General features: G+C 33.3%; 1 protein-coding gene across 1 annotated transcript in view; it reads right to left on the reverse strand.

Moving 5' to 3' along the window:
- The window catches only part of TRHDE (thyrotropin releasing hormone degrading enzyme), a 371,478-nt gene that overhangs the window by 127,418 nt on the left and 230,061 nt on the right, over nt 1-13,999 (reverse strand). The window contains 1 exon segment of the mRNA XM_037513975.2: nt 6,072-6,209. Within this exon segment, the coding sequence (XP_037369872.2) occupies nt 6,072-6,209 (138 nt within the window).

The raw sequence follows: 13,999 nt of genomic DNA on the forward strand, positions 1-13,999 counted from the left end.
TCAATTTCCTGGTCCCTTATTTAAGTTTTCTAGATTCCTGCTATGAGTGAGACCATCCGGTATTTTTCTTTTTCTTTCTGGCTTATTTCGCTGAGCATGATCCCTTCCAGCACCATCCATGTTGCTGCAAATTGCATGTGTTTATCTTTTTTAAATGCTGAGTAATATTCCATGGTATATATGTACAACATCTTCTTGATCCAGTCATCTATTTTGGGGCATCTGGGCTGTTTCCAAAACTTAGCTATTGTAAATAGTGCTGCTATAAACATAGGTGTGCAGGTGCTCTTTGGAATTGATGTTTCTGTGTCCTTTGGGTAAATACCTAGGAGTGGAATTGCTGGATCATATGGAAGCTCTATGTTTAGTAGGTCCAGAAATCTCCACACAGCTCTCCATAGTGGTTGGGCCAGTTTGCACTCCCACCAACAGTGCAGAAGAGTTCCTTTTTCTCCACACCCTCGCCAACATTTATTGTTGCTAGTTTTTTTAATATGTGTCATTCTCACTGGTGTAAGATGGTATCTCATGGTAGTTTTGATTTGCATTTCCCTGATTACAAGTGATGTTGAACATTTTTTCATATGCCTGTTGGCCATTTGCATTTCCAGACACATCACCCAAAGCAGTGATAGTGAAGGCAAAGATAAACAGCTGGTACTACATCAAATTAAAGAGCTTCTGCACAGCAAAAGAGACAATAACAAAAACAAAGAGAAACCCCACCAACTGGGAGAACATTTTTGTACACAACACTAATGATAAAGGACTGATCACAAAAATCTGCAAAGAGCTGATGAGACTCAACAACAACAAAGAAAATAATCCAGTCAAAAAATGGGCAGAAGAGCTAAAAAGAAACTTCTCAGAAGAGGAAATACCTTTACTCTTAATATAATAACTGGTTTCATTTCATCATCTATGTCTACTACTATATTATATTCTTAAAGGAAAGCACTACCTTGTTTTTTTCTACACAAACAACCTATACTAAATAGTCAGTAGGGTCTCTCTGTGTGCACTTAGCATGGCCTGGTGGACATGGTGTTCTGGTTAGAAAGTCTGTTGTGACAAGGAACAAAAGATGAAAATGGTAGACCTATAATCTTTTTTGATACCCTCCCTCATTTTTATATTCTTATTCATCATGACCCCTTTTTCTCTGCTTAGTCTTTCTTTTTGCACTATGCAATTTCCTTTGATCTCTAGAATATATCAACCTTGATATAAGAATTGCTAAAATGTATTCTTGTTTTTAAAGAATCCTTGTAAAAGTTGCTTGTCACTTGAAAGCTGTTCCTCTCTCCCAAGCTTGTAGCAATCCTCTCCCATTTGACATCATATGTAAATTTAATGAGCATTCACTCACTTTAATCATCCAGGTCATTGGGTCATTGATTCTTATTTCCCTTTGTGCTTTTAGAGCAAAGAGAGTATCTCAATCCATCTTTTCCAGTCCTTTTATCAATGACAGTATTTTCCTGTTTCCATTACACTTTTAGGATAAAAGCACCCTCATGTTCAATTTACTATTAAAATGGAAAATTATTATATCACTGCATCTAACTGTTTTTACTGACTAGTTCTTATTTTTCCTTTTCCCATTCTAAAAATATGTATGTAATTTTAGAAGTTTTTTTTCTTTTCCTTTTTTTTGATGTTGCAGTAATTTATTTACTTATATTAAACATCTTTATTTGTTTCACAATATAGGATTGTATTCCTCAGGTGTAGTCACCCTAGTTTTCCTACCACCAAAGAACCCATAGTCCTCCAGCACACTTCACCATGCTCTTCTCCCCTGTCCCCTGCTCTCTACTCTCCCGTCTCCCCACCTCCTGAGTATCTCAGATCTATGGTTTGCTTTCAAGTGTGAGTCTTACAGTCTGTCTTTGTCTAGAAGTTTTTTTTTTCCCTTCTTACACTGTTCTTGAGTCTATCCATATTGAAAATCACTTAATAATTCTTCAAATGCACTCACAGTTCTTAAATTCAAATCCACAAAATTTATTATCTGATATTTGGTCCCTACCCTTTAACTCTCTGTAATCATCTTTTGCATTTACAAACATACAGTTAGGAAAATTAAAGGCATGTGAAAATTTGGGGTTAAAAGTATTTGCATATCAGATATCTGGTAAAGGACATGTAGTCAGAGTATATAAGACCCTCAAAACTCAATAAGAAAACAAACAACCCAATTTTGTAAAAGTTAGCAAAGGACTTGAACTGAGCTTATTCCAAAGAAGACATACAAGAAGAAAAAAGCAAACAAAAAAAAAATTCTCAGTATCACTAGTTATTAGGGGAATATAATTTACAAGCACAATGAGATACCATTACAATATCTCAAATTAAAAGACTTACTATGCCCAGATTGTGTTTGTGAAAATGTGATGAAACTGTAGCTCTGATTACCCTGTCAATGGAAAAGTACCAGGATACAATGGTAGAAGTATTTTGTTTAGTGTTGTTTTAAAATGTTAAATAAACATAACTATTGTATTATCTGACAGTCTATTTCTAGCTACTTCCATAAGAGAAATAAAGCAAATACTCATTTAAAGATTTGCACACATATGTTTATAATAGCTATATTTGTTATAGCCACCAACTAGAAAACTGAAATATCTAGGTGAATACACAAATTATGTATATCCATATATTCTATAACATAAATATATCCCAAAAATAATGTAAAGTTACAAAAAGCAGGTTAAAATGTATATATATACTTATATCTCCATTCATGTGAAATTCTAGAAAATGCAAATTAATCTATAGTGAAAAGATAGTCAATGGAAGAGGGAGAAAAGATGGAAGGAAGGATTAAAAAGAGCATAAGAAAATTTTCATATTGATAGATATGTTCATTCACTTGATTGTAATGATTTCATTGTATATACATATATATCAAATTGCATCTTTTAAATATGTGCAATTCATTGTTTCAGTTATATCTCAACATGCTGTTAAAGAAAAAAATAAATGTTTTTCTTGAACAGTCTTCATTTCAAAGGATGAATCCTATCATCACTTGAATACACACAATAAAGACAACAGTTGTAGTAATACAAAAAGCATAAAAATACATGATAGAAATGAAGACCAGTCCATAGATGACATTAGACTCTATGGTGAAAAGTAAAAAGTTTTCTTCTAAGATCAGAAACAAGACAAGAATGCCCATTCTCATAATTTCTATTCAGCATAATAGAAGGTCTAGCCAGTGAAATTAAGCAAGAAAAAGAAATGTTACCCAAATCAAAAAGTAAACTTACAACTGTTTAAAGATTTCATTATATATAGAAAAACCTAAAGACACTATGCACAAACAAAATTAGAACTAATAAATGAATTCAGTAAACCTGCAGGATAAAATAGATCAACATATAGAAATAAGTTTTCCTATATATGAACAATGACCTTCTGAAAGGGAAATAAAGCAGCTCTATTTGCAAATGCATGAAAAGCATTAAAATGCAGTTGTGTGTCACTTAATGATATTTTGGTCAATGATGGACCACAAATAGGATAGTGGTCCCAAAAGGTTATACCATATAACCTAGGTATGTTATATGCTCTACCATTTAGGTTTTAGTAATTATACACTATAATAGCTGCACAAAGAGATCACCTAAGAGGCATTTATCAGAATGTAGCTCCAATATTAAGCAATACATGACCACATTTAAAATAAATTTAATCAAGCAGGTGAAAGACCTCTATACTGAAAATTTAAGACACAATGATAGATGTTGAAGAACACACACACACACACACACACACACAAGATAATTTCATATTCATGAGTTGGAAGAATTAATATCATCAAAAAACCTATTCTTGCCAAAGTGATCTAAAGAGTCAATACAATCCCTTTCAAAATTCCAATGTAATTTTCTCAGTAGTAGAAAAAAACTAAAACTTCTAACAAGGCACCACAAAAGACCCCAGATAATCAAAGCAATACTAAGAAAGAACAAGCCTGAAGGTATATTTTCTGATTATTACAAAGCTATATTCATCAAAACAGGATGGTACTTGACTGTCAAAAAAACAGGCATATTGAACTAGTGAAGAATAACAGAGAGCCCAGACCAAAATCCATGCATATGGTCAACAAATTTTCCTAAGAGCTACCAAGAACATGCAACGGGGAAAGCATAGTCTTTTCAGTCGATGTGCTAGGAAAAATAATATCCCCATGCAAAAGAAACAAAATCCCTGCCACACCCCATACACAATATTTAATTCAAAATGTGTTAAAGACTTAAATATAAGACCTGAAACTGTAAGCCTTCTGGATGAAGATATTTGAAACATGATCCTTGACTTGGCAATAATTTCTCTATAAACACCAAAAAGAAGGTAAACCATATTAAATTAAAAAGCTTCTTCCCAACAAGGGATAAATCAATGAAGTTAAAAGGCAATATGCAGGGGAGGGTTCCAAATGGATTATGGTGGAGGGGTATGGATACCATGGGATTGGGAATGGTGTCTTAACATACATCTAAAGAGGTATGAAACTATACCTCTGAATCATATACAGTATGAAATCAATGTTAACTCAATAAAAAAATAACAATAAAGAGAACAAATATCAACCTAGAGAATAGAAAATATTTTCAAACCATGCATTTGATAAGGGGTTAAAATGCAAAATATACAAAGAACTTATGTGATTCAATAGTAAAAATACAAATATTCCAATTTAAAAAACACTCAAAAGGCATGAAGAGACATTTTTCCAAAGAGGACATACAAATCACCAACAGGTATATGCAAAGGCATTCAATATCACTAATCATCAGGGAAATGATTAAAAGCACAATGAGTTATCCACACTGAACTATCACTGCACAGCTTTTTGGATGGCTATTATCAAAAAACATAAGTGATAAGAAATGCTGGTGAAAATGGGGAAATGAGAACACTTATTCATTGTTGGTTAGAATTTAAATTACTACAGCCATTAGGAAAACAAAATATAAGTTCTCCAGTAAATTAAAAATAGAACTATCAAATGATCTAGCAATCCTACTCCTGGATATAAATCTGAGGGAAGATAAATCAAATATCAAAGAGATATCTGCACCCCCATAATTCATCAAGCATTTATTCACAATTGTTAAGTTATGGAAGCATTCTAAATGTCCTTTGATAAATGGATGGATGAAGAAAGTATTATTATTCAGTCATGAAAAGGAAATCCCTCCAATTATGACAGGATGGATTAATCAGGACATTACACTAAGTGAAATAATTAAGAGAAAGACAAATACTGTATGTTATAATTTATCTGTCGAATCTTAAAAAATACAATGTCATAGAAATAAAGAATAGAACTAGTATACACCTTTCAGTGGTTAATACTTGGTAAGCACTTAATAATTCTTAACATAGGGCATACTCATGTTAAGATAAGACCAACTAAGATATGGCAATAAAATGAACAATCTTAATCTTAAAAATCTTAATCCAAAAATCTTAATACCATGGACAACAAGTATATAATGTACCTTATTTCTATGTTTTAGACATTGGTTCAAAATCTTTTCCATTCAGAATCTAATCTTTAAAATTTCATTATGCTAACTAATTTCCAGAACTGTCCTTAAATAATGCTTGTAAAATACATATGTCATGTCACTGCCTATACCCATCTGAATCAACCAATCAAAATAAACAAACATTTAAAGGACATTCGTGAAACATAATTTGTCACCATATAGGTCAACTCTCTTATTAATAATAATAATAATAATAATAATAACTGACATTTACATAACACCATTCGTGCAGCAATTTTGTATCAGGTCTCCAAACACTTACTCATGAATACTTCTATGCATTATTTGGCAAATATTCATCTCCATTTTACTGATTTATAAAGCAAAGCCCTATCTCATAAAATGACATGACCCTCATTTTTCTGTTTTCTAATTCACAGTCCATTTCTATCTGCCAGGAGGAAAAGAAGAATATAATATATCTAGCATGAAATAGTTTGGTTACTGCAGGTTAGTGAAATATCCAATTGGCACTTGGGTCTTATCTATTCCCACCTTTTTATATGCGATCCAGTCAAACACCCTGTCAATATCAGTTGCCTGTAGCACTTCCTGTGATACTGGATGGGAACTGGCCAAGCCGTCTAGCAGCATGACTTCATGCAGAACATCCGTGAGAAATCTCTGTTTTTCCTGCAATACAGTAGACGAGGCAATATCATAGGTGATTCATGGTTATGACAGAATGTGTATGACAACATGAACAGAATGTGTGTTATTTAATTGTTGTAAGTACACTTGATGTAATTGTTACATCAGCCTACGTGGTGAGACTGAACTCTAAAGAAAACCCAGTAAATTAAATGCCCCTTAAGTTACTCTCCAATAGAGGTGGTTGATTTGAGCACATGAAACAAAATCAATGGATTTCTTTGAGTCCAAAATAGATCAAAACAGTAGACTCTAAGCTTCAACAGTGGTTAAAGCTAATTTGGACAGTGGGACACATAAGTGAAACTGACTAAGCTTTTCTTGCTTGTCCCTTCTGGAGGCTCAAGACTACATTTCAGTCTTAAATAACCATTTTAGTGAATTTTAATATAAGTGTACTACTAAATTTTAGACTTTTTTGTGTTTCTTAGTTATTCACACATTTTATGTCTGATACCTTTTTAACTGCTCATTTTCTCTCTCCCTGACACTCCCTTTCTCTCTCACTAGCACTAGTGTGCATGCTCGCTCTCTCTTACACACACATACACAAATTTTCTGAAATAACTTTAAGATATCACAACAAAAAAAAAATCACAACAAATAACAAAAGGTACTATAGCCATCAAAATAGAATATCCAAAGATATTATATATATATGCATTCAGAATAATAGACATAAAATGGAAATCAATAGGTGTTAATAATTCATTACCATAAAGTAGGGAAAAGTGTGAGACTTCTATTCTCTGAATGTTGAAACATTAGTATTCTGCTTTAATAGAAGCTGATTTGTCACATTAGAAATAAAGTGTAAAGGAAAAGTATTTCTTTGTTGTTTTGTTTTAAGCCTGCTTTAAAGAACCAGCTTGGATCTTGTTGACAAAAATGTTGGCAGTCATTAGTCCTGCTGACCTCCTGCTTTCACTAAGGGAGGAGGAAAAGAAAAAAAGTTGCAAGAGGTAACAAAAACTAAATAGCCCCTAGATAGTGGAGACCTGAGAAGTATCTTCACAGAGATTAAAGACTGCAAAGTTTAAACTGCTCTAGCTAATTTGAACTCATGCTCAGAGTCAACTAGTATTGAACCAGGAGATGAACAGGGTGCATGAAATTATAACTCATTCAGTCACAGCACCCTGTTCATGTGCAAAAGCCAGTACAATAAGCAAAATGAGGAACTTTAAAATCTGTTGAAAGAAGACTGATGTTAATAGTAACAATAAATCCTACCACTCTGGTATATACACTTCTTAAATTTGCTACATGTGTACTTACATTTAAAACAGTCCCAGTAACATTTAATATAATATTTTGTAGTGTACTATTTTCAAAATTATATTGAATTTGAGTTTTTGAAGAATAGTGCAAAGGTTTTTCAGAGTTAAGTGTGCATAAATGTACAGCATTGATAATAATAAATGTAAAAGAAAAAATTCATTTGTTTAAACAAATATGAATCAAATTTCTACTCTATGCCAGAGTAATGTTGTTCTCTGGGAATAAATATGTAACTCATCCCTAGTCCCTAACCTTAAAGAACTCAAAAGTATAAGATAAACAGCTCACTGTACTATAATATGATGGATGTTATACAACACAGAGAATGAGATGATTAATTAGTTCAGAAAAGGCTTCACAGAAGAAGTGACATTAAAGTGGGCTGTTGAAGAATGAAGGGTTACTCGGATGAATGAGGGAAGTAGCTTAAAAAAAAGGGCAAATCCAGATGGAGGAAACATGAAAAAAAAGCTGCTTTTTGAATTGCTAGTAGACTAAACAGTTTGCTCTTAATAAATAGGCAGTAACAGGCATAATAACATAATAGAAGCCATAATTTGGAAAAATTAACCTATCTGTGCAATACAGTGTGGCTTGATATATGTACAGATGAGGGCCAGGACCTGACTATTATACTAAATGGAGACTTGGGGACCCTGTATTAGAACAAAGTGTGGCTGAAGGACTCTTGTATCTGAGAAAGATTTTCAATGAACAATTACCCAACATTGATGCCCTGGATGTCTTGGTCTCCTTAGTGGATAATAGAGAGGAAATGCCAAGAAATAACTATCAGATGACTTGATGAAATTTTAAAAAGTCTCTTGACCTAAAATTAAGAAAAAGTGGGAGGAGCAGTTGACAGAAATGAAAAAAATGGAGAAAAGTTTCATTTGAAAGGCAAGCTAGAAAGATCAGTTTCAGAGAAGTTATGGGGAATGTAACTGTGAACACACAACAAAGCAATATGCTACAGAAAGTAAAAGTCTGACTTGAAAACAAGGAGCAGGGCCTTCCTGGTGGTGCAGAGGGTTGAGCGCAGTGCTGTGAAGCTGTCTTCAGCCTCTGCAGCTTGGGTTCAATTCCCGGCCGGCCAGGGAGACTCCCACATGGCGTGGCAGACTTCTCCTGTCGTGCCTGTGCCTGCTGCTCCCCTCAGCAGTGCATTTTGGTCCTTCTGCCTGTTCTGCTTTCCGCTCTGTCTTTATTGAATCCTCTCACCCTCCCGCACCTCTGGCCTGTACCCTACCTCTTGTATAAAAATAAATAAATCTTTATTAAAAAAAAAAACAAGGAAAAATTGCTGAGCAACTTTTAATAATATGTTGTAACTATTAAAAACATAAATGAAGTCTCAAAGAATCCTCTCTTTTTATTGTTTCTTACAGCATTATTAGTACCTTATATATTCATCTTGAACAATATATGTGAAGGGAATTATGAATAATTCTTATCACAGCATTAGATACACCTGAGAAATTATATTCCTTGATGTTTTAAATCTGCTTTTGCCTGGACCTGTCAAGATCTGAAGGGTTAAAGATAGTCTAGCAATAGTCATGTTAATGAGTGAAAAAGCAGGAAGTACTACTGAAAAGTGGGGATATCAGCAAGTTCCTGTAAGAAGACTGACAATGCCAGGCAGACACTGACTGTGATCACGGGAAAAGAAAAGGAAAAAAAATCAAAGAATAATCTCAATTGAGATCAGAGAAAGTCAAACACATCAAACTAGACAAAGAAGATGCGAGCCAAGCCTGAGCCAATTCAAATAGTGGTGAGGTATTCACAGACGGGAAAAGAACAGAGAAAACCCATGTCTCAGGCAGGCATGGGTTACACTGCAGCAGCCACGAGGACTCAATTTTCTAAGAGGATGGATTTAAGCATAAAGAGTTCTTTGGATTTTTGTGGAGAAATAGGCACACTGCAAAAGTTGGTGAAGAAGCCCTGGACTAGAAGTAAAGTATCTGCCATTCATTAACTGTATGACTTTGAGCAGGTTGTTCAATCTTCTCAGTCTCCAGCAACCTCATTTGCAAACATGTGTGGTTGTGAAGGTGAAAGAATTTTTCTACATATATTTATTGAGCACCTGCTGTATCCCAGATGGTATGAGTGGTTCTGGAGATAAAGAGATACAAAGACACAACCTGACCTTCAAAGATTTTATAGTAGTGGGAGAGAAAAAAATGAAAACAAATATTAAACCACCACCTGCTATATGTAAAAATGGAAGCAAGTGTCGGATTTAGTGTGATTTGTTCTGCCAGGAGAGGAAAATCTTCTGAACTGATGGTTTGAGTTAAGGATGACTTGAGTTTTCTAGTAAGATATAGCAGAAAAGGGCATTTTGGACAGAAAGATTATCTGGGAAAAGTCATAGAGCTCTGAAACACCATGGTCTGTTGGGGGGATAAACAGAATTTTATGTGGCAGAAGGCAGGGAGGATAATGGGATAAATGATTAGTGATTATCACTGAGAGATAAACAAGAACAAAATCATCAAGGATCCTCCCTGGCAAATTAGGAAGCTACAATTAAGAGGTGACATCATCAGATCTACATTTAGAGAGAGAATTATGAATAAACAGTGGAAAGTGGACTAGAGTTAGGAGTAACCAGAACCAAAAATAGGGCATTACTGCATATTCCTACACAAGTAGCATACAATATGGACTTTATTTTTGTGATAGGAATATTGTACCAATTATTTCTCTAAAGCTTAGTTCAATTTTTTGAGTACCAGTGTTGATCCAATGACGTACTTACTCTAGAATTCCAAAATGTCTTCCTTAAATGTAGATATGTACGTAAGTACAGACACAGACATAGATATATGTAGATTCAGGTACAAGATATCGAATAGATACAGATATTTCATTTGGTCATTATTTTGATGTGAAACAATGTTTTATTCCAGTTTTTAGTAATGTAATATTCAGTTGAAGATAGAAAAAGGCACTTTTTTAATTCTATGGAGTCAAATCAATAAGAATGAAAATAATTTGAATGACATAACCTAATTCCATGCACATTTGCCGACTGCTTCATGGATGGATGTTTTCTGTTAGCCACTGGGGAAACAAACACAAATGGGACACAATTCCTGACTCTAAGCAACTCCCATTTAAAGGGATGCAGTACATGGACAATTAGTTAATGTCATTCAATGGGCAATGTATTGTGGCATAACAATGTACTATGAGAGTAGAAAGGAGAGGGAAAAATATGGGTAAAAATACTTCCACTGTCTGTGACCATGTTGCTTCAACCTCAATTGATCTATCATAAAGAAAAAAGATACACTATAATGTATAACTTATGTTTCACCTCTCCAAAAATCTATACAACAAGTGAAATCTATACTACAAGAGATAAAGGCTGTTAAGATTTCATAGTTTTAACAAAATGCCACATAAATCATTACTGATCTGAACCCCTTTTTCAAATTACTCACACAAGAGTAGAAAAGGGGTATAGGTATAGCTAATATTGCATGAGTTGGCTTTTTTACTTCTCCATGATTTATTGAAATCAGGTCAAAAGTTAAAGCTGAGAAATGTGATCAAGAATATAAACAAGAAAGGTGAGTCTATTGGAGAAAAATATTCATCATGTTTCATTTATGTGACTTGGTGTCTAACATAAAGTCAAACTTATGTCAACACCCATAGATACAGTAGGTATTAAAGAATAATGATAGGGCCTCCCTGGTAGCGCAGGTGGTTGAGTGCTGCACAGTGAAGCTGTCTATAGCTTCTGCAGCACGGGTTCGATCCTGGCCAGCCAGTGAGAATCCCACATGGCACAGCAGACCTTTCCTGTCTAGCCCTCTGCTCCCCTCAGCGGTGTATTTTGTCAGTCTGCCTGTTCTGTTCCCCACTCTGGTGACTCCTCTCACCCTCCCATGCATCTGGCCTGTACCCAGGTTCTTGTATAAATAAATAAATCTTAAAAAAAAAAGAATGATAAAAATAATCATTATTGACACCTAAAATGAAACAAATACTATACTAAATACTTCTCCAGTTTATTTGTCCACATAATCTTTTAAAGAACATGGTACAATAATTTAAGTGGATCTCTATTGATAAGACAGCATTGTATGATTGCACACAAGCATTACAATAGGTAGGTGAAATGTGCTTTATGTATTCTTATTTAACTATCAACCACAGTTCATCCACTACCCTCAAAATATAACTAAAAATAGCAATTGTAGTTCTGTATGAATATCTTGGATGATTTTATAAGCCTCTCATAATCCCAAATAACTCTTTGCACAGGTTCTCATGAACAGCTATATTCGTAAGCCTGATTAATACAGAGGGAGTAGGTTAAACTGGGAGTCTCTTCAATAACTACATCCGTCAGTTGCCTTATGTATTGTTAGTAACATTCAAGCTGAATGTGTCATGTCTCATATTATCCAAGATGTGCTACAGCCAAGAGAAAATGCTAAGATGGAATGCAAAAAGTACTGCCTTATATACAAATTCTGAACCGTCTGCAGTTACTCAGAAACATTAAAGATAAAGCAATAATGATACAATTAAAGTTACCATCAATCACTAGCATTTTCATTAATTATGATAATTCTGGGTCATGTTGAACAATCACAAAAAAAAGATTCAAATACTGTCAATCACAATCTTGAACAGGTTGTCTAATTACATATCTCATTCTGATTTTAGCAGCCCCCAAAATCAGTGTGAACAATTACCATATGTCACGTGCTTTCATATATCCTTTACAAATATTCATATCATTTAGCTTCCCTGTATTTTACAGGGTTTCTATACACTATTCCCTCTGTTTTCCTCCACGCACTTATCCAGTATAGTATGAGATTTTTAATTTCAATATCCTATTTGGTTTAATAAATGAGTTCCTAATGCAGAGATAGAAACCATTATAATCTTACATAAATGGTCATTTCATAATTTTGTTAATTTTGAAACTTAAATTTATTATTGAACAGCTCATGTCTGCTATAATTTGGGTTAAATGCTGAAAAATGATGAAATAAGTAGTCCCAAACTTGATGAAGCATATTATTTAATGGAGGAAATTTACTTCCCATCCTATGCTAGTTAACATATACTAATTCCCACTCTTCTAGAAGTCACTTCAGGATCCTCTATGTGGATTGTAAGCTGCTGAAAGACAATAGTTTCTTCATCTTTTCAATAACCCTATCTCTCCTTCAGTGGTAAGAACATTTTCCTCAATCCCCACACTTAATTTTTTTTGATAAACTGATAAGACACATAACGTTAAATTTGCTAATTGTTCTTGATACATCTTTCTACATTCCTCATGAGAAATCTCTAACATTTTGCAGACACAGAAGCTAATAAAGACACTATATAATACTTGTTTCATAAACTGACAAATAATTTTAAGCAGAATTCAATTTCTGGAAACTTTCTTATACTATTCAGGTCTAGAAAAATTCCAATAGTAAACTATACAACTCCCAGAAGGTGACTAAGTGGCTAATTTATTTTATATAGTTTTAATTTATCAATAAGTAATAATTCAAATGGGCTTAATTCTGTAATAGGATTCTTTTTAATTTGATGAGTGGTATTTATTAAATAACATATTTTATACTTTGGTGAGTGGTATTTAGTAAATAACATATTTTGTACTTTAATGATTAAATGATTTAGTGATATCAATATCCTAGCCTGATAAAACTTTATACTTTGTTGCCAGATCATAGAAATACGTATCTTTTTAATGAAAATACATATTTTTCAAAATTTGAAAGATTTCAGAATACACACAAACAACTCCACATAGATTAAGGCACATAGATTAAGGCCCAGAAAGTTAGCCAATTCCAAAGAAGTTCCATGTTTTTTCTTAATACTTATTATTGTATTTTAAACTAAGTTATCATAATATTTATAATTTAATTGTACAAATAGTAGAGAAATTCTTCACAATTCAGAATTCAAAATCTAGACTAACAATATGTTTATAAAGTTCAAAATATTAAAATATTAGTATTTCATAGTCATTCAGAAATGGAATAGATGTGCTAAAAATATGTTATTCTCAATATACTCCATTGAAAAGCAATTATTGGATCCCAAAAATAATATCATTATACTTAAGTACTTAATAATAGCAATTATATCTAAGAATAAAAATTTCTCTGATTCCTAAAACTGTTCTGTGACAAAAACAACACAGGTTTTTCATTTATATTTTGAAGATGGAGAAATAAGCTCACACAATTAGAAAATGAGAGGAAAAATTTAATTCATGAGATAGGTAGAAGAGAATTAATCATTCTAAGCTATAAAGTAACATTCTGAAAAATTTTAAATAATTGATTAAAAATATTGTGAGACTTTGCGGACATTGGTGTTTGCTATTCATCCAAGTGTTGCCCAACTATAATAGAGAAACTAGCAAAAAGTTTGCATCCAATAAATGTTTGCTAATTAATAAAAGTTAGTGAGTCAATATGGGT

Source organism: Talpa occidentalis, unplaced genomic scaffold (assembly GCF_014898055.3).
Source record: "Talpa occidentalis isolate TD23 unplaced genomic scaffold, MPIMG_talOcc4v2.1 talOcc4.16, whole genome shotgun sequence".
Classification (NCBI taxonomy): Eukaryota; Metazoa; Chordata; class Mammalia; order Eulipotyphla; family Talpidae; genus Talpa; species Talpa occidentalis.